The sequence below is a fragment of the Engraulis encrasicolus genome, chromosome 16 (genome assembly GCF_034702125.1).
Source record: "Engraulis encrasicolus isolate BLACKSEA-1 chromosome 16, IST_EnEncr_1.0, whole genome shotgun sequence".
NCBI classification, from domain to species: Eukaryota; Metazoa; Chordata; class Actinopteri; order Clupeiformes; family Engraulidae; genus Engraulis; species Engraulis encrasicolus.
In genome coordinates this window covers 30,185,634-30,207,451 of record NC_085872.1, presented here as the reverse complement: position 1 = coordinate 30,207,451, position 21,818 = coordinate 30,185,634, and the positions used below count along the sequence as shown (strand labels likewise).

The following is a 21,818-nucleotide window of genomic DNA, read 5'->3' as shown; positions in this document are numbered from 1 at the left end:
TACAGTACTGAACAAAATAGCAGTACACATATCAGTACACACAAGCTCTTAAACCTTCTGGTATGTAGGCTACTGTATGTGCATAGGTCCTTCACAGTATAAGGTGTAGCGCAACAGAGTGCACAACAAACTTCAACTATGAAAAAAATTTGGTGCAGTGATCCAACAAAAGAGGACTACACGTGCCAGTGCCAATGAGCCATAACAGGAAACAAGTCGGAAATGATGGCCACACCATTCAGTGGCCATTGAGAAAATGTAACAGAAGAAATGGTGATCTGCCTGCTAACATTTCCTGAAACGATTCATCCTTTTGATGTATTTCTGTTTTCTTATGCTGTTAACATTACATGCATTACATTTTCACTTATATTAACTATGCTTTCACAAATTGATCTTTGCATTTTCATTAGGAACATTGTGTGTAAAATTCACAATACACAATACACTTCAGGCCCTGATCGCTGGGTTACTACACCGGCGACCCAGGTTCGATTCCAGCCCGGGTCATTTGCCGATCCTTCCCCATCTTTCTCTCTCCCCACTCGCTTCATGTCTCTCTCACACTGCCGCAATAAAGGTTAAAACCCCTCAATTTTTTTTTACGTTTTGTTAAATATGAAAGTTCGAGAGATGCCTAATTGCCTAATTTCTATTCTCCACTCTACTGTCATTTGCCTGAATTCAGTGAGCGTGAAAGATAGGCATGTCTATTTAACCACTTGCACCTCATTCTCGCCGTCATTCAGTGGAATTTCAGCGCACTGGAATTTGGAACACCCCTTAATTAACTACAGCATTTATTCTCCGCTCACCTGTCTCCAGTCAGAATTTTTCTTTCTCGCTCGACACCCACCACCTCCCCTTTCGCCTCCCTTCTGGCGCTGTTCGATCGTTTCGTCAGGTGTCTTGCCCTAACTTAATTCCAGTGCATCTCACTCCATTGCTCTCCAACCATCATCTGCCGGGGTGTGTGTCCGCTTAGAGTTCGCACATATCTGCGGGCGCCCTGTTGCTCAGTGGCGCCCTGTACTCCATATTTCAAGAATGTTTGCCGCATAGATATTTCTTGGCCGTGGCAGTACTTCAGCACCACGGCAAGCGATCTTGCCCAATACGCCACATAATCTATCTCAATTTCTTGAGTGCAGTGGTCCCTGCAGACCCCATGAAGCACTTCGATGGTCAATCCTGCGAGAGTGGCACGATCATGAGAAGTCCGTTCTACGGCGAGAACGAAGATGTATGCATTAGTGGTGTGGATTGGCACTGCCCTCAAGATCCGATTCGATCACGATTCGGGAGGTAGCAATTCGATTTGATTCGATTCTATGCGATCTGATCCGATCCGATTCAATTCTACAATGCATTGCAATGCATTACATTTCTACTGAAAGCAAAGCAAATGTTTAATCAGTCATGATGAGGCAATAAAAGTAGTCAGATACTGAGCAACAATTTATTGGCTGTTTTCTGTATCAGTCTGTATCAGTCTTGCAATGTTTTGAAGTGCTTTTATTTAATTTAACGTTCATTTGCTCCCGAAAATATCCATGGAAGTAATTGAAACTTCCAAATTGCCGGATCGATTCTGGAAATTGCCGGATCGATTCTGGATCGTCCATGCCCCGCATTGGATTGCATCACCGAATCGATCATTGTTGACACCACTAGTATATACATGCTTAATCCAAATTTCAGAAAGTGAACTAATGGATATATAGACGTATAAAAAAAACAATACACGTTTTACTGTGAGGAGTGGGCATACATGTGAAAGTGAAACATGTGCCCTACCCTGCGCGTGACGGAGGGGTCTCTCTGGGCCTTGGAGATGAGGTGGCCCAGCAGGGTGCTGGTGCGCAGGAAGCGCAGGCGGATGTTGGTTGCCTTGGTGAAGTCCTGCAGTACTGGGGAGTAGGTGAAGTTCCTGGCCCCGGGCCGCCCGTTGACCAGCGACACCACAATCTGGCCAACAACAACAATAAACGCTGAAATAGTTGAACCCTGAGGAACAGTGGATATTAACCCCTTAAGACCAGATCACCCCTGTTATAAATTACCTGTTTCCAGAATGGCAATGAACAAGTGGTAGTGTATTACTAAAGACCCTGTGGGCTGTCATAGTGGTGTAGTACTATGGTAGTTAAGGTGAAATAGCTGAACCCTGAGAAACTCCTTAAGACACTACCCCTGTTTTAAATTTACCAGAACGGCAATGACCAAGTCGTAACCTATTACTAAAGGCCCTGGTCACTGTCATAGTGATTTAGTACTATGGTAATAAAGTTAAAATCGCTGAGCCCTGAGGAATAGTGGATATTTAAAGGCAGATAATCTTGTCCATTCCATTTCCACAGGACATACTGTATATAACATAAGAAAAAAATGAATTAATAACAAATCAAAGATTTTTTGAAAATCAAACAGAATGTACCTCCCCATTCTCCAAAGGCACAGTGCGTGAGTATTCAGTGGTGCAGAGCTGTTCGTCATCTCCACGGATGTGCATGTTTGGCTGCTTCCCAAACCTTTCAATGCATTCTCGCTTGGAATCTGAAATAATGAGAAAAAAACCATACATTACTTTCAGTTTGAATCCAACAGAAACATTGTCAAATGTTGCAATACAGTATTAATCTCAATAGATGAGGACGCATAAATAAGACTTGAAGGACTTTGCCATATGAAAACATTGTCATTACATGGGATTACACTTCAAAATTCATCCAACAGATACTAATTTATCACCCTGTGGCTACCCATACATTTGTACATAGCTCATCTGTCATCCACAAACGCACCATCAGATGGGCAAAAAAATCAAGGAGGTAGCATGGAGATATAAAAGAGAGCATCTGACAGAAGGCAAAGTGACTGAACAGAGGCCCTTGGCAAGATTCACCCACACAGAGGGAGGACAACCAAACTTAATCAGGTGAACCAGTCTGAGGGATATGAACGGAGGGAGCACAGCTGTTCTCCCCAGGGTGTGCTGTCTGTGCGATGTCCTGTGTGTGTGTGTGTGTGTGTGTGTGTGTGTGTGTGTGTGTGTGTGTGTGTGTGTGTGTGTGTGTGTGTGTGTGTGTGTGTGTGTGTGTGTGTGTGTGTGTGTGTGTGTGTGTGTGTGTGTGTATGTGTGTGTGTGCGCGTGCGCGTGCGCCTGCATGCAGGTGGGTGTGTGCCTGTGAATGTGTATGTTCCTGTAAATGCCTGTGTGCGTATGAATGCATGCCTGCATGCACATGCATGTACAAGAGTGTGCATGACTGAGTCTGAATGTACAGTATATCTATGCATGAACCTGTCTATGTGTGTACATGCATTTGAGTTTCCACATCCATGAGCCATACTGTTTGACCAGATATGACAGCACAGTAGAGTCACAGGGTACTGATGACTCATCGCTCCAGCTGGGAAATCACAGGCAGCCTACAGTAAGACCCAGCCTTCACTATTGCAGCACACCCTCATAAATGACACACACACACGCACACACACGCACACACACGCGCGCACACGCCTACGTACACACACACACAAACACACACACACACACACACACACACACACACACACACACACACACACACAAAGGGACACACACACACATACACGAACACACACGGACACACACGGACACATACACACACACACACACACACACACGCACACGCACACGCACACACAAAGGCACACAGACACACGCACAGGCACAGACACACACACACACGTCTTCCAAATTACAGCTTCTGGCAAATTTGTCTCTATGTATTCCGCATTCTTAGAAAGTGAAGTCTGCGAGCAGCAGCCATGATTAAAGGACTGGAGAATGGTATTAAAAGAGGGGATTGTCCTCACATGCTGGCTGAACTCACCAACCTGTCTCCATTCATCATATTTAACCTGATTGGTTGAAACTATTTTTTCCCATAATGTGAAGGAGCAGGGGGAGCTGACTGGTCATTTGGCCAGGATCTTGGACAATTCAGGCTTTGTGGAGGCTTTCCCTTTGTACAGTGTATACTGCGTGACCTGGTACTGTACTTGAGGGATGCTGGAAAAGGCGATTATGATTTGTTTGTGTAGCAGAGCTGATTAGTGACATAATCGTTCACTTTGGTATAAAAGCATGACATTTTGGCAGAAGTACTCTCTAAGGGTCGCTTTTTGGAAAGAAAGCGCTGCTGGCCACGCGAAAATTCAATATTGCCCTGGGTCTGATCTGGAAGGCCTGTTCTTTAAGTTTTAAAGTGAGGAATCCGCACACTTCATATCCTTTTGTGTTTTATTCCATGGCAGGTACACAAAAAAGACATTTCAAGTGTGCGGACTCCTCACTTTAGAAATTCAATCAGTCTTTGTCCTGCACATTGACCTGGGATGTGCACAATCTTCCTTGGAGGAAGTCTTAAACGACTCATCGCATACAGATAATTCATGTGCCCACACAGAATGCATTGCACTGTGCTGACACACTTGAAAACACCTCCATGTGAATATCCACACCCAGCAGTCGTGCCCTGTGCACAACCGGCCACAGTGCCCTGTGCCTTCAGGGAAATGGAGCCAGCTCTCACTGTGCTGTGAAAACAGGAATCAGCCCAATGTCATCTGATCTACCTGCCATTGCTGTACAATGTCACCCACACATAGAGAAATGGCTGTGTCTGCTTCTGCCTCTCTCTCTCACACACACACACAGACACACCTACCTACAGACACACACACACACACACACACACACACACACACACACACACACACACACACACACACACACACACACACACACACACACACACACACACACACACACACACACACACACACACCACACAAAATATGCACTCACGTGCAAAGTACTGCCAGGGTGTGAAAGTCCTGCCGTGGTCAACGGAGCGTTCCAGTACCCAGAGGTCAGGGCGGGGCGAGTTGGCAAACTTGATGAGGACATAGGCCACATGGAACAGCTGAAAGATAAGAAGGGTAAACAAATAAATAACATCATACTGTACAGTACGTGGATGACTAATTGCATTCCGGTCGCACCTCCCTCACCACAAACTCCCTTAGCAATCCACACACAGAACATAGTGAGGATTTCTAAATGGGCTTGTTGTGCCTTTATTGATGATGGGCGAGGAGAGATTGACAGGAAGAGACTAGAACAGAGAGATGGCATTGGACTGGGAAAGGATCCCCGTGGGCATAAAGCAAGCCCATTTGTGTTCAGTTGCCTTAGCGCGCTGCGCAACGACACCTCCCCTAGCAAAGCTTTTTTGAATACATAATTTGTATTCTATAGCAAAGCTTTTTTGAATACATAATTTGTATTCTATACATGATTTACAAATAGCTATTTACATACATTAATGTGTTTATCTACAAGCTCTCAATTGCCAGAAAATGTTGATTGTGATTGATCACATTATATTGCATAGCCTCACTGTTAGCCTGACTGTTACCTTACTGTTACTGCCTTACTGTTATCACCATTCACTGCTCTTGGCAACATCTCTGAACGGAGAGTGACGGCAGTTATTTATTTGTGGTGTGTGCATTAGCACTGCCCTCACGATTCGATTACGATTACGATTCTGGAGGCAACGATTTGATTCGAATCGATTCAATCCCATTCTACGATGCATTGCAATGCATCACATTTCTACTGAAAGCAAGGCAAATGTTTCATCAGTCCTGAGGTAATACAAGCAGTAAAATACTGAACAACATTTTATTGGCTGTTTTCTGAATCAGTCATGCAGTTTTCAATGCTTTGAATTGCTTTAATTAAATGTTCATTTACTCTGGAAATATCCACATAAGTAATTGAAACTTGCCGAATCGATTATTGAATTGTCCTGTCCCGCATTGCGATGCATTGCTGAATCGATTATTGTTGACGCCACTATTATGTATTGATGTAGTAGGCAGGGCTAGCTTCCATGCATACCCACTTCCACTGTTTTCTGATGCTAGTGGTCCATATTTGGGGAATATGTTACATCATTTGCTGAAGTGCTCCAAACAGCAGAACTCAGCAAAACTTTCTATCCACGCATAATGTCTTATAATAGCCTTCCATCAATCAAAATGCTAGCCACTCACAACAAACAGTCAGGGCAGGAGTAATTGATTGTGACACGTCTAATTTGTTTCCAAAGCCTGAGAGGCACCACATCATAGTGAACAATATATAAAAATATAACAATGTTTTCCTCCACAATGCCTCAGAGAATGGAGGCCTGTTAATACTTATACATCCCTTTGACTTTCAAGCCAAGTAATAAGACAACCAGAAAACGAATAACACATGAACATGTTGTGTCTTAACCAACTCAAAAGCACATTTTCACCTGAAACTGGCTAAATTTAAAAACAATATAACTGGCCTACCAAACAAACGAATTAAGACATGAGTGACTCCCATGGCCACAAAGTAGCAGGTGGTTTTCATCAAGAGATCATATTTGACTGAGTGTTTTCTAGTGAACAGCAAAATATTGCTGTCAATGCCAAGCCTAGGAGCTGAAGATGACAATGAACACTGAAACCGCTGATGTGTATAGTATATTCAGGTCAAAAGACTGAAACTGATGAAGCAATATACACTAAACTTGACCACTCATCTGCCACAATGGAACATGCAGCCGGGCAAAACATATAATATAATATGGAGCAAAATAACATCAGTTCTGGATATTACAATTCTATGAGACATTGGTATATCATATCCCAATAGAGTTGTTAAGATATGTATGTGCAATTAGGTCATAGGAGATTGAAAACAGATAACCTTGGTTATACAAGGCTAACAGCGAGCAAGAAATAGGCTACCAGGCCAGTTTATGCTTCAAAATGTTTTTGCTTCAAAACCAACAAATCATCTGTAAAAAGCCAAACAACTCTCACCAGACGACAACAACAGTCTTAGCGTTGCAAATGCACACCAGCACCGTAACTCTTTTAGACATATTTCCCAACTTCAAATGTCTCCACAAGCACCATTGGGACCACTATCTGCTTGTAGATGAAACATCACAACACTGCCAGCTGGACACTAATTTCAATCGTTTATTGTCGTTTTTATATTATGGGACTGCAAGGGACAGTCAGCAGAGTATCTGGACAGCCAAATATTGAGCCTTTTTTGTTTTCTATGCTTGGCAATTCTGTCATTTAATATGTGCACAGTGAGAAGCGATGATAGTGAAAACATCTTGCTGGTTGTTTGCTTTGTAATAAAATGCATGCTGCGTTGCAGTCTTTTCCTACTCCAGGTTTTGGATCTTGAACTCCAGGTTTGACTATCGCTCTCACTCCAGAAAATACAGAGCCCTGAAAATGACATGTGCAATTTAGCAAAATCTCTGAAAGGTTTCTCGTGAGCAAAAACGTTCAGGTGCACACTAGAAACCCTCATGTGCACCTGAAATGAGTGTGCAAAGAGCTCCTATGAGTATCAGACTGTTATACTTCCTCCACATGCGTATAATATCCCTGATGGCTCTAACTGACCGAGCAGGGTTTAGGAAATGAGCTTTAATAAACAGCCGAATTAATATGCAATAGAAAAAATACAGTACCGGATACCCTGGGAAAGTTTTTTCCCCATGATAAGGTAATATAGCAAAATGCTATAGCAATGAGCCACCAAGCTTTACCATGGCTAATATCCAACCTGGTAGCCTCAATTCCAGACAGTTGATTGAAACTATATAGTAAATCAGGTCAAGCACAAAAACTATTGATGAGGAAAGGGTCTTTAATAAATTAACCTTTAACTTCTACAAAGATTCATTCACAAGGTATTATATCTGAATTATTACTGGAAACTTCCCACAGACCATAATTACCATGTATTTAATAAGCTTAAAACATGACATAAAATATAAACAATTACACCAACCTTTGTTTCACAATATGTCTTTGAGATGGGAGTTTTTTATTCTGTTAATAACATCAAAACAATCATAAATCCATCAACCATGAAAGTCATAAATGTTTTCGACATGGGTGGCATAACTGTGTGTGGCATATATGCAACTCATGTACACACACACACACACACACACACACACACACACACACACACACACACACACACACACACACACACACACACACACACACACACACACACACACACGCACACACGCACGCACGCACGCACGCACGCACACACACACACACACACACACACAAACACACACACAGTCGTATTCCTGAACAAATTCCCACGGCAGGATTCAATCCTTGTAATCCACACAGTAATGGTGGTTACGATATTAACTCTCCTTAACACAACCACTGAGTTTGAAATGCCGGTTGATTACATGTACACCTGCAATTATCCCACCCAAAACAATACACACACAGTTTCTCCTCTCAATTAGCTGCCTACAGATTGCAAAACCCCACTGATCACCACTGACCACAATTTTTTTTAAATCAGCAGACAAAGGCTACCCATCCTGCTGGTACAGTACGCTAGTGAAGCCTCAGCTTTCACCCCCAACAGTGAAAGGCACTGTTGCTGGGTGCTGTTCGGTACAAGGGAGCACCTGATTACACCTGGGCACACCTTTGCCAGCTTTGGCAGAGCGTTCCTGCATGTCAGGACACAGTCACAGCGAACAAAGGGGTTTGCCACGGAGAACAGGCAGGCGGGGAACAAGCTACAAAAGCTGCCGACCACATTTCAGATGCATTCAGTGTCTGTGTGTTAGTAACATGATGCCCATCTTGATCTTTTAACTGGGGATGGTCAGCTTGACCCAAGTTTATCATTTTACATAATGTACCGTATATGTTAGCATTTGTTTCATGTTTTACATTCTTTTCACTGATCCATCCAATGGTCTGCTATTTCCAAAAAACATATGTACATCACGCCAAATGTATGATCTCCAGCACAACATTTATTAGTCATTTTAGTCATTGTCATTTGCCTTCATCAGGTGGTTTTACAGTCACATGATCAAGGTCAGTGCAATTTTTGCATGATGGAATGTCTAAACATGATCAGTCGAGCCAGTTAGCATAGAAAAAAAACACCTTCAGATCCAACATACAACTGCTGACAGAAATATTTATTTTGTAGCCACACTTTCTAATCATCCTCACTCATATTTCTGTGTCTTTGACAGTAACAGAACACTGATACCCTTGACACTTCTGTGTGGCCTTATCGTACAATATGAAACTGCTAGCATGCCACATTGCAGTTACACACACCGACTAGTGTTGCCGTGTCAGAAGAAGGTGGAATTGACATGCACAAGAGCAGTGTAGGGGAAGTTATTTTTTTCAAAGATATTTTTGGGGCTTTTTGTGCCTTTACCAATGCTAGGAGGACAGTCAGAGAGCCAGGAAGCAAATGGGGAGGGAGAGACAGGGAAGGACCGACGAAGGACCCAGGCCAGAATTGAGCCCTGATTGCCGGTGCAGCAGTGTAGCGCCCTACCGCTTGAACCACCGCCGGGCTGGGGAAGTTACTTCTAAAAAGTAGTGTTGCTTGTTACTCATTACATCTTTTAAAAAAAGAATCCCTTTCGTTAGGCCTACTGAGTTACCCACAGTGGAACAATTTTCATGTCACTTAGTCAGTTTTTATGCTGCATAATTTTGGGGAGAATCCCACACACAACAGGAGCACTCCGTCCACACATCAGGCATGCAGCATGATCCCACACACAAACCATTAGCCTTCGCAGGGGAGTTAGCAAAGACTCTGCATGAGATTATTGGGCCCGCTCCAAATAAGAGGATATTGGCTCCCCCAGCGCGGATAGAGTGGTCGTCTAACGGTATCTGAGGCAGGCTCCCCCAGCGAGGATGGTGTGGTCGTCTAACGGTATCTGAGGCAGGCTCCCCCAGCGAGGATGGTGTGGTCGTCTAACGGTATCTGAGGCAGGCTCCAGTAGTTGTGGCTTAAGGCCCGGAAGGAGCAGGTCCACACTGGTAGAGGATTTTGTACACGCACACGTGCGTACACGCCTGCACACGCAGGCATGCATGCATGCACGCACGCGCACACACACACACACACTCACACACACCCTTCACAGAAATCCTGTCTGTTTCTTACACAGGCTCTCTGGGTGCCTCTCAAACTGTCATACTCGCTCTCTCTCTCTCTCTCTCTCTCCATCTCTCTCTCTCTCTCTCTCTTTCTTTCTCTCTCTCTCTCTCACACACACACACACACACCAAAATTAGTAATTTTCCCTACACAGACACACACACACACACACACACACACACACACACACACGCACACACACACACACACACACAAACGCACACTCGGGTATGTGTGCATGCGTGAGCGTGTGCGTGCATGCACATGTTTTCTTTGAGGTTTCTGCATTGTTTCCCTTCAGAGAGCTCGGCTTGCTTGCCTGTGCTGCTAAATAAAAGGCTCGCAGAAAAATGAAAGTGACCCGTAGTCGGGAGCGAGCGCAGGGGAGGCAACATGTACAGGCTCATTATAAATCAGCTAGGCCCTATCCATCCGAGCACGGGGCTTATGATGGATGGCTGCACCCTGGGGGCCATGGACATTGCAAGTCTGGCCTTGCCTCCCTCCCTCACACAGATGTGCCGTGTGGTTTTCGCTGCTCGTTCACAACTGTCACTAATGAGCCGTCATTCAGTCAACAGTCGCTCTGTTTTTCCAACCTTAAAATAATGAAATTGTTTCGTTATTTCAGCAACTTGTAACAGTTAGAAGTTAGTGTAGGCACATAGGCTGTCATTCTATAGAATGAGAGGCACTTGTGCTTCCGAACTTTAGGATGACAGGAGAGGAAAATTACCAGTGTTGCTTTTCAGTAATGGTGGCAATGATGGCATATTAAGGAAAACAGAACACAACAGCACTTTGAACAGTAATACATTTCTGTGCATTTGAATGTGTGCATACTGTAACTAATTCATTGTCTTTTCTTTCAGTTTTGTACGTGTGTGGGGTGTGACGTGTGGTGTGTGTGTGTGTGTGTGTGTGTGTTCACGCGTGTGTGCATGTGTATGTGTGTGTGTGTGTGTGTGTGTGTGTGTGTGTGTGTGTGTGTGTGTGTGTGTGTGTGTGTATTCGCGCGCGTGCATGTGTATGCCTGCCAGCGTGACTTGATCGCCTCACTGCCTGGGCAGACCATGGGAGTGGCCGTTCAGCTAATCAGGGAACCCGTCCACCCATGAGTAACCGGATAGGGAGAACAAAAAACAGATAGCCCCCTCACATAAACAAATTCTGGGCTTCTGACCTAAAAACAGCATCAAGGCCAGGCTGCGAGAGAACAGCCAGTTCTAACAATAGACTTGAATATTTCAGGGTGTGCTGTCAAATGAGGATATCGCCAGTGTATCCTGTTATAGAGTTAGGGCCGGAGGACACAATCTGATGAATCTGTGTGTGAATATCCTTGAGAAACGTACACGTGCATATAACTGTGTGACGTCCATTGTCAATACATGTCCATTTATTGTCATTTATTGTTTGTTACCTACGTCAAGGAGGTTACGTTTTCTGTCGCGTTGGTTTGTCTGTTTGTCTGTTTGTCTGTCTGTTTGTTTGTTTGTTTGTCTGTCAGCAGGATTACTCAAAAAGTTGTCTATGGATTTGGATGAAACTTTGTGGAGTTGTTGGCCAAAAGAACAAGTGATGCAATTTTGGTGGTGATCCGGATCATGATCCAGACCCAGGAATTTTTCAAAGATTCTTAACAGGGTGTAACTTAGTCAAATGTTGTATCAAACAACTTCCTTGGTGGAGGTCTGCACTCTCTGAGAGCATTTCTACTTTTCTATTTGTTTGTTTATAGTTCAATGTAAACAAGGCAGGAAGGTTATAGTTGGTGAGGTAGGCATGAGTGTACGTGTGTTTAAAATCCTCTTGAGCATTAACAGTACCAGAGATAAGGGACACCCTCAAGCAGACGTGAGCACAGGTCTCGGATTCCTAACATGGTGTCAACATCTCACACACTCACTCACTCTCACACTCTCACACTCACACATGCATGCACACACAGACACAGACACAGACACACACATGCATACACACACACAAACACGCATACACACACACACACACATGTGAACAGGCGCTAATACACACATAGAGATATGCATAGATATAGACAAGGCGCGGCGTCACAGTCAACAACCTGTCATAGAGCTTGTCGTCTGGCACTCCCGGGATTTGGAGATAGTGCTGTAGAGATGCTAGCAGTTTCACAAATGTACCGTATGTAAAGTGCAAACCACAAGGGAACATGTTTTGGCATTAAACAACAACTTGTTCATTTTAACTAAACCATTTTGAATACTGAATAGGATGAAATTCATACATTATAATTGGTATAAGTTATAAATACACATGCTATGGTTAAAATTATGTTTGATCAAATGTAAGGCTATAAAAAGTGTCCTTTGTGGTTCCTAAAATACACAATGGATGCATTATTTGTAATAATTGTTGTATATAAAAGTCATATTTTCAGTAAAGAAAGGGATTAGATGTACTGTTTGCGTTTCAGATTGCACTTGATTGTTGTTAGTCTTAGAATAAAGAAAATCAGTCTTACATCCGGCAAAGAGGGATGTGATCCAAACAACCAGTAATCTCCCAAAGTCAGACCGGGTGATACTTCAATGGCCTCCCTTAAAGCCACCCTCTATGGAACGTTTCCCCCCTTTAATCCCGCGGACAAGCGCAGGCAACAAAATACATATTGTTTCATGGACAGGTTGAAGCACATCTCAAAGCAGAGACCGAGTTTGAACATTGCCACTCGTGTCTTAGGAAAAGAAGCATGACTGCTCCATAATGATGGCTTACCAAAATCGTTAAATCCCTAACCCCATGTCTCCAAAGAATGCCTCGCTAAATGACGTGATTAGCCGGGACCAACACTAGGGAAAACCACAAAGCATCTGGGACTCATCCTGGTACCACCATGCAGGGAAGCACGGCGAGAACGGATCCGGCTATCGGCTATGCCGCATTATAATGCCACCTCTTTTTCGCTGATTTCATTTGTTCGCATCTGTGCCCACATGGCGCACGTGGCTAGCAATAAATCAGACGGCTTTTGTTCACCTATGTCAATGACATCATAAGACATACAGCGTCGCATAAAGGCGTTCTGTCTGTGGAGTCGAGGGCACTGTTCTCAAAAAAGGCATTGTAGGGGAAACTCCCTTATCGTCTCCTCCGCTTAACCTGTGCATTGGATTTGCTGGCTGCTTTACGGGTTTGTTTGCAAGTGGGGGCAGATCTTTTCTGAAAATGAGTAACAGTCTACCTGCACTCAGGGTGAGCAGTCACACGTTATTGCCATTATCCATCAAAGTGCAGGAACGGGCCAAGTCACGTAAGCAAGAACTGGAGTGAGAGAGAGAGAGAGAGAGAGAGAGAGAGAGAGAGAGAGAGAGAGAGAGAGAGAGAGAGGGAGAGAGAGAGAGAGAGAGAGAGAGAGAGAGAGAGAGAGAGAGGGGGGGGAGAGAGAGAGAGAGAGACAGAGACTTGAGAAAGAGACAAAAACAGAAAGAGAAGGGAAGACAGAGAGAGAAGACAGAGGGAGGAATGGAGGCAGAGAGAGAGAGCAAGTCACATGGGGCCTACTATATGCTGCTGGCCCACCTCTTGAACTGTGGTGCATTTCTCCACCTGACCCCAGTAAACAAGAGCACGGTCTGGGGCTGAGGAGCACGGATCACCCTCGCCCTCTGTAATTATCACCAGAGGAGAAGAGGCGCTAAGGGGGCACGTACAGGGCTCACAGCACACCCTATCTGGCCACACCACACCACACTGTACTGTACTGAACTGTACACAATCATACCACCACAGTGGCAGCAGCAGGGAGAAAGGGAACATTACACTGCTGTGGTGTCTCTGCTGTCATGGATAGAGCGTGTGAGAGAGAACGTGTGAGAGAGAGAGAGAGAGAGAGAGAGAGAGAGAGAGAGAGAGAGAGAGAGAGAGAGAGAGAGAGAGTGTGTGTGTGTGAGAGAGAGACACACAGAGAGAGAGAGAGAGAGAGAGAGAGAGAGAGAGAGAACGAAAGAGAAAGAGAGAGAGAGAACGAAAGAGAAAGAGAGAGAGAGAACGAAAGAGAAAGAGAGAGAGAGAACGAAAGGGAGAGAGAGGGTGTGTGTGTGGGCGTGTGGGCCTGAGTGTTAATATGTGTGTGTTTGATAAGGCTATTAAGGTGTCCATGGCCCTCGACCACAGGCACCAGCCAAGCGGCCCAAGGAGAGGGGGGCCGAGGCCGAGGTGACTGCCCTGGCTCCCTATCACGGGTACTCTGGCTGTGGCTGTGGCTGTGCAGACTGTGTGCCCGCCCGGAGGTGCTAAAAAAAAGAGTCACCATTAGCGTTGTTAGCACTGTGCCGTACCGCGCCCTTCTAAATTCCTCCTCTGACTTCACACATGCCTGCGCACAGCGCGACAGCACAGCGCCAGGCACTATTTACCTCCGCCTTTCAATCAGACGAGGAGATTCTGACGACAGCTAGTCACGCAAGGGCCGCTGCCAAGGCTGACAGCAGCGGGGGACGGTTCCAGTTTTTCGCGCGGGAAGGGAAGCGCGTCCTTTCTTGCTGAGTGCAGAGAGACTTCTTGGGCAAGCGTCGCTGCGCGTGTGTGTGTATGTGTATGCGCGCGCGCGTGCGTGTGTGGGCGTGTGTGTGTATGTGTGCATATGTGGGGGGTGAGAGAGTGTTAGGTGTCTCACTCTCTCCTGTCTTTGCACTCCCATCTGTTCCAGGTGTCCATGCAGCTCCTGGTTGGCTGTGGGGGAACTTCAACAGCTCCTGCTGTTCCACACACAGCCAGTCAGACAATCACACTCCTCTGAATGGGCGATATAGGCCATTATAATTTTCATTATTTTGAACCGCATACTGTATGTTTGACCTTTGTCCTTTCATTTTAACGTTTTATTGTTGTTTCTATTGTTCTACTTTTTTGAACCACACTGAACTGTCTGTATAGAATGCGTTATACAAATGAACTTGGCTTGCCTATCAAGAATTACTGAGTCATAGAGCCAAGACATAGACACCTCGAAGAAAGTACATGAGAGAGAGAGAGAGAGAGAGAGAGAGAGAGAGAGAGAGAGAGAGAGAGAGAGAGAGAGAGAGGTGAAAGAGAGTGTACCCATGTACAGTACCTGTGTACATGTGTAGACTAGACCCTTTTCCTGAAGCATTTCTTGACGATTTTGCCCAGTCTATACGTGTGCGTGTGTGTGTGTGTGTGTGTGTGTGTGTGTGTGTGTGTGTGTGTGTGTGTGTGTGTGTGTGTGTGTGTGTGTGTGTGTGTGTGTGTGTGTGTGTGTGTGTGCGCACGCACAAGTGTGTCTGTGCCTGTGTGTAATAAAGACAGAGCAACAGCACAAGGTTGACTCTGTTGTTCAACTTGGAGTAGGGATGCAATAAATGAGTCCCACTAACTGAGTTTGACAGTAACAAACTGTGAAATGTCACAATCTGTAGCCCCATAATGCACGCTGTTCCACCAGTGGAATGTTGTAATAGTCACTGAAAAACAAGTGCACTGTTTTCAACATTAAGCCCCTTTTCTGAGTTGCCTGCAATGTTTTATAGCCCACCCTACACTGTTTTTTTATGTTTGCAGCTGTCTCCATTATTTGGCTCATTTGGAATTTTCTTAATTGGCTTTACAATGGTCATCTATGGGTGTCTGTGTGTATATATGTGTGTGTGTGTGTGTGTGTGTGTGTGTGTGTGTGTGTGTGTGTGTGTGTGTGTGTGTGTGTGTGTGTGTGTGTGTGTGTGTGTGTGTGTGTGTGTGTGTGTGTGTGTGTGTGTGTGCGTTTACATGTACAGTATGTGCGTATGTGTCTGTGAATGTGCGTGTATTGTACTGTATGTGTATCTTTGTGTGTGTGGCACGCATGTGTGTTTCTGTCGGCAAAGCAAAGCAAAGCAGGGCGGGTCTGAGGAAAGCCCGACGTCCCAGCACACTCCTCAGCACACACTACAGCACAGCACAGCACAGCACAGCACAGCACAGCACAGCACAGCGCAGCGCAGCGCAGCGCAGCGCAGCGCAGCGCAGCGCAGCGCAGCGCAGCGCAGCACAGCACAGCACAGCACAGCACACTCCTCAGCACACACTACAGCACAGCACAGCACAGCACAGCACAGCACAGCGCAGCACAGCACAGCACAGCACAGCACAGCACAGCACAGCACAGCACAGCACAGCACAGCACAGCACAGCGCAGCGCAGGCAGGCAGACGGGTGATCAAGTGAGGCATGTGAGGCTGTACAGTGGCCGCATCACAAAGCCCCAAACTGCACACGACCTCAGGCCCGAGGAATGCGCACCAAATGAAGAATCACCTCACCCGCTTGCCGGGAGATCAGCGCAGCCAGACAGTTGGTGCTGTAGCATTTAGAAGCCAGTGGCATCCAAAGACCTCTCCTAACAATGAGGTGGGGGGACGGAAGGGGGGGCAAGTTCTGTTTGTCTGTCTGTCAGGAACAGGTGGTGGTGGTGGAGAGTGAGGTGTAGTGGAATGGCTGGAGTGAGGGAGAATTCCTTTTCTCTCGTGCAGCAGCATGGCAAGTGTCCCGTCTTTTCTGGACATTTCTTTCAATCAAGATAAAATTTTGATGTAACAACTAATGAAATGAAAAATAAATCACATGTCGAATTATGCGTGTGCTCTCACCAGATATTTTTCGTGTGCACACCCAACATGAAGTCCCAATGTGAGACTGTGTCCCCATGTGGCAGACTGTGTGACAATAGTCAGCTCTTCCCTTTGTCCCCTCCAGGCCACCTGCTGTGAGCATTTTAAGAGCATTTTTTTCTCCGTCCCCCCCCTACTCCGGCACTATTTATAAACGTCACCATGGTGCAATAACTGGAAGCCCAGCTGTGCCAAATTGGGATTACCTGCCACGCGGTGCCGGCTGCCGTGTGTGCGTACGTTCGACCGCCCTGGCGGAGCACCGTGCGTCAGTGCCTGTGTCACTGCCACCTCCCACTTGCCTTTTCAGTGTAGACGCATGGCCAAAGGCCTGGAAAAAGGTCTGACAAATCTTTAGATATAAATCCTCCTCATTTTTTCCATAGTGCAGTACGGTCTGTGGGTCTGCTGTTGGAAGATGCATTCTCACCCGCACGTACTGTATGGACCCCTCATGATCCATTCCTAAGACTTGAATGGCTACCCAGTGCCTACTGTATTACAAGTGCAGACAGAAGCTTGGCTCAAAACAGCAGTCTGGCTCAATGGCCTGCAAACAGAGAACTTTAAACATGACAGGTCTTCCTTGTCTTGAGCCTTTTCCTGCTTCTGTCCGATGTCTAACGTCTAAATTCTGAATGAACAATATGAGTACCAAGGAGGTATTTGATCATTCAACAATACAATACAATAGCTACTATTAAACAGTGACTCAGAATACACACAAAGCACAATACGCACACTTTAAAAAAGTTACTTATTTATAGCAAAAGACTATTTTACTTCCACGTCCTAAACACATCGTCCCACTCACTCCCAGCCACTCGCGAAGAAGAAATCCTCCTGGGGCTTATCTAAATTTTGACCACGCAACGTTGAGCATGGCGCAAAGAAAAGATTTGGCCGCTAACGTTAGCTCCAGTAGAGAGCTGAAACAAAGCCACCTCCACCTCTCCAGGAACTAATCTGAAGAGTATGCTGCAGTAAGCCGAGTGCTGAGCCCTGCAACACGGGCCAGCCATCGCAGGCCTCACACATGCACTAAGATTCTCAAACTGTGGGCCAGGGCCCAGAAGGTATTTCAAGTGGGCCTTCAAACCAATTTAAAAAAATTAAACTAATATATTTGTGTGTGTTGCTGTTGACTTTTATTTTGAGTTGTATTTTTCATTGGGTCAGAGGTGGTGCCCCGAACATTTGTGAACATTTCAAGTGGGCCTGAAGTTGGAAAAAGGCTGGGAAGACCTGCACTAAAATAACCCAGTCCACACTTTGCTTTGGCTTGACTGAGGCCCCTACTTGAGTTTTGGACTCATGCATGGAATAAAAAGAAAAAAGAGAAGAGGCTGAGTACTATCCCGGCACTGTCTCAATACTTCAGAGATGCACCAAAAAGGGAGGGTGTGGAAAGAACTTTTGCAAAGACAAAAACCAAAGACAAAAATCTCCCCCAAAAAGTTATGCATACACAGTGAATTTGACAGCGTTAATTTAACACTTAGAGAGTAAGCTCAACACCATGGGTGTTATATTTGACTCTGTGAGTGTTGAATTAACACCGAAATATTTGCTTTTTACGGTATAACACATGCACAAATTATTATGCCAGAAGAGGCTGAAAGTCGTCTCCCAACAGAGAGAGGGCATGCATAACATTAACAGAACTGGAATGCTCACACAACACCAAGGAGGGTTTTTTTCATGCAAGACTGTATTCATGGTCGAAAGCCAACACATATCTGTTGAAAATACTTAAGATATCACGGTTGATTCATAATGACATTTGATGTGGGGTCCAAAATACATACGACCTTTCATCACGACTACAGACTGAACTTTTCACCAAAAGTGGTTTCGAAAGAGAGGGGAGTGGGCCATAGTAGGCCTGAATGCTCATCTCTACTCATGGGTTGTCAAAAACAGATACAAACACTTTGCTAGATCATCCTGCAACACACAAGTCAGTGGAATGCAAAGGGCCATTTTCTAGACTTACTCAGTAGTATGTGTATGTACTAAGTAATAAAATGGAGTAGAGTCCAAAGTATTCCATTCATAGTCTAGTAGACTTTGTGGCTTTTTATATCCAGATAGGCATCCTAAAAATAACATACCACATAGATTTGGGTAGTGCATTTCTAAAGAAACCACACACACACACGCACGCACGCACACACGCACGCATGTGCACAGCTGACCTGTTAAGCACTGGATCATACAGTCTTTCAACAGGTGGATCCACTCTGTGTGTGTGTGTGTGTGTGTGTGTGTGTGTGTGTGTGTGTGTGTGTGTGTGTGTGTGTGTGTGTGTGTGTGTGTGTGTGTGTGTGTGTGTGTGTGTGTGTGTGTGTGTGTGTGTTTGACTGCACTCAGACCATAGAGTCTATCTATTTTTCCTTTATTTTCCTTCATTCCTCATGTGTTTCAACCCAACCCTCTACACACAAAGAAAGAACAAAATGCGGAAAAATACCTAAGAAGACTGACTTTGACTGTTATCTCACAAAAGGGAACTTCCCCAATATGAGCAAAAGCTTTAGTGTTTGGACAAAAGAGCACCGCCAGAGTCCATGAATACATCACACAGTTAAAAAAAGGGGTAGAAAACAAGATTTGGCCGAATGAAAAATCACTGCCAGGTGAACCAGACTAGCAAACACTTACAGGAGCCCTTTTCTCCCATCCTGAGGGAAGAAAAACTCTTTGATATCCAAATCATGGGCAGCCCCTTGTGTTTTTCATGCAATGTGTACACACTGTGGGAGTCATGCAGCATTATTTTTTATGTTCTCAAGCTCCTTTGTGTACCTATCCTTCACCTATGTTGTCCTTACATTACTGGCCATGCTGATGGTTATGTGACTGCCAGAGCACTATCAACAAGGTAAGCCCCCAAAGAAAAGACCACTATATAAGCATGCAAGGAACAGCTCGCTCCTGTGCATTCAATCCATCAGATTTAGTGTCAAGTGCTATAGTCCACACACCACGTTTAAACCCTCCATAGAAAGGAACTATTCAAACAGGCTTGCATTTGATCCAAACTGGAATCCACTCCAATGGGCGATTTAAAGCTACTTTGTCTGTTCCCAAAGGCTATCTCGAGGCCTTTCGACAAACATCCCGAAAAGGAGAAAGGGCATTGGGGACACCCTTCCTGAACCGAGAGGTGAATTTTTACAAGAACGGGCAGACAACTGTAAATCAGCCAAGGCACAACGACTGCCTCTGCAACCGCTAGCAGCATCGCCGCTACTACCACCACCTCCTCCTCCACCTCCTCCACCACCACCTCCGACTCCACAATGTGTGTGAACTCTCACACGCACGACGAAACACGGGGTGACAACAACACGCAGCAAAGATAAGTGCCTTGATCTCAGAGTTCCTAAAATACATTGCCCAGAACAATGCCGCATGCTTTGGCCGCGGCATGTGTCCCGTTAGCCAGTGCTTTCCAGGACAGGCTGTGTTGTTGCTGTCTGCAGTGGTTTTATGCATGCCATGTCCGCAAGCAAAAAAACAAACACCAAGTGAACGTGCATGAATGTCTTCTGCACCACGTTTTAGTCTGGGAGGCCAGCAACACTCATTCACGGCAGCCTTCCAGTCCATTGGACTTGTATGCAGTCTCTGTGTGTGCAGTGTATTCAGGATTTCACGAATGGCATCTCCTTTACACAAACTGCTGAACTTAAGAGTGGCCCCCTAAACCCGAGATTTCCTGGGCTGCCACCACCACTAAGAGAGCTCAAGGTTGTCTCCTGTCTTAGAACAAGCTTTAGTCGAAGGTCAAAGTTCAGGGGAGAAGGAAAACAGTGGCACTAATGTTGATGGGCTTATACTAATTGAACAGATTACGAAATGACTGACAGGGCCTTTGCTGCAAAGCCGCTCACGATACACAAAATAAATTGTGTTACATTTTTTGTTTTGACTTTTCTACAATTTTGTTTTCTTTATTCATTTATGCTTAACTCAGACAGCATATTCACATAGCATTTATGTATGTTTACTATACACATTCTTGGTCACATGCACTACCATGTGGAGTAGGAAGCGAAAGAGTCAGTGAAGCATTAAAGACATTCTTAAAAGGCATGTTCAGGTGCACTGCTACGCATGCCTTTGGTCTATTGGCAAAAAAGAAAACTCAAAAGCTCTTTGAACTTCCTGCAGACTGCATGGACCCAGATCATGCCATTATTCAGTATATCCAGCGCGAGATGAAGATAACACTGGCAAAAGAAGCAGGCACCTGCATTATCCCCAAACAGGAAGTAGAGAGATCAGTCAGCTGGATCCTGCCTCCGCCGACATCAGAGGCTACAGTGCATTGTGCTGTAAGTCAAGCAGCAGCAGCAGCAGCAGCAGCACCTTATCTAATATCATACTACAGTCAACTTTAACAGCCCATTTCGCTCAAAACAGGTTTTGGACAGATGCGGAGAAAAAATATAGCGGTGAACGCATGGTGAACTGAGTGAACCACACATTATATTTGTGGGATTTCCATGAAAAGTTGCTGATGCCAGAAGAGATAGCATCGCTGAATGACTACTGGGTCATCCATGACAGATCACTTCTTTTATACTAAACGTGAGTGGTGCATATCGTTGGTTGTGTGATAAACTCCAGCAAAATTTGTCTTTCATGCTTTCATGACTGCTTCAAGAATGTTGAATAGAGAAGCAAGAAGATAAACTAGAACAGCACAATAGCCAGGTATGACCGCCTTGCTCCCTCTGGGCGGATATGTGTGATAATGGACCCTGTCTCCGCCAGTGGAGAGGAATTATGGGTGAATACCTCAGGACAGCCCTTAATAGCGCCTCTTTAATCCAGTAACGCCATACCACCCCACCACCCCACCACCCCGACCTCCTGCCACGCCATCCTAAATAAATGGAGCATTACTGCGTCTTCTGTATGGAGGTCCCTCGTGGCCCTCACACACCCCATCCCACCCTGCTCTCCCTGCTACACCACCCTGCTCCTCTCCTATTCATCCTCCCCTACTTCCCAGCCTCACATGAATGGCTGAGTGCTTCCCACAGCACAGACACAAACACACCAAGGTG

At 45.2% G+C, this 21,818-nt stretch overlaps 1 protein-coding gene across 1 annotated transcript in view; it reads right to left on the bottom strand.

Annotated features, from left to right (window-relative positions):
• The window catches only part of LOC134465595 (laminin subunit alpha-3-like), a 109,154-nt gene that overhangs the window by 84,074 nt on the left and 3,262 nt on the right, over positions 1 to 21,818 (bottom strand). The window contains exons 3-5 of the mRNA XM_063219347.1: positions 4,856 to 4,973; positions 2,438 to 2,556; positions 1,798 to 1,968 (exon numbers count right to left, since the gene is read on the bottom strand). Coding sequence (XP_063075417.1) covers positions 1,798 to 1,968; positions 2,438 to 2,556; positions 4,856 to 4,973 — 408 coding nt within the window. The remainder of the gene's footprint in view (positions 1 to 1,797; positions 1,969 to 2,437; positions 2,557 to 4,855; positions 4,974 to 21,818) is intronic.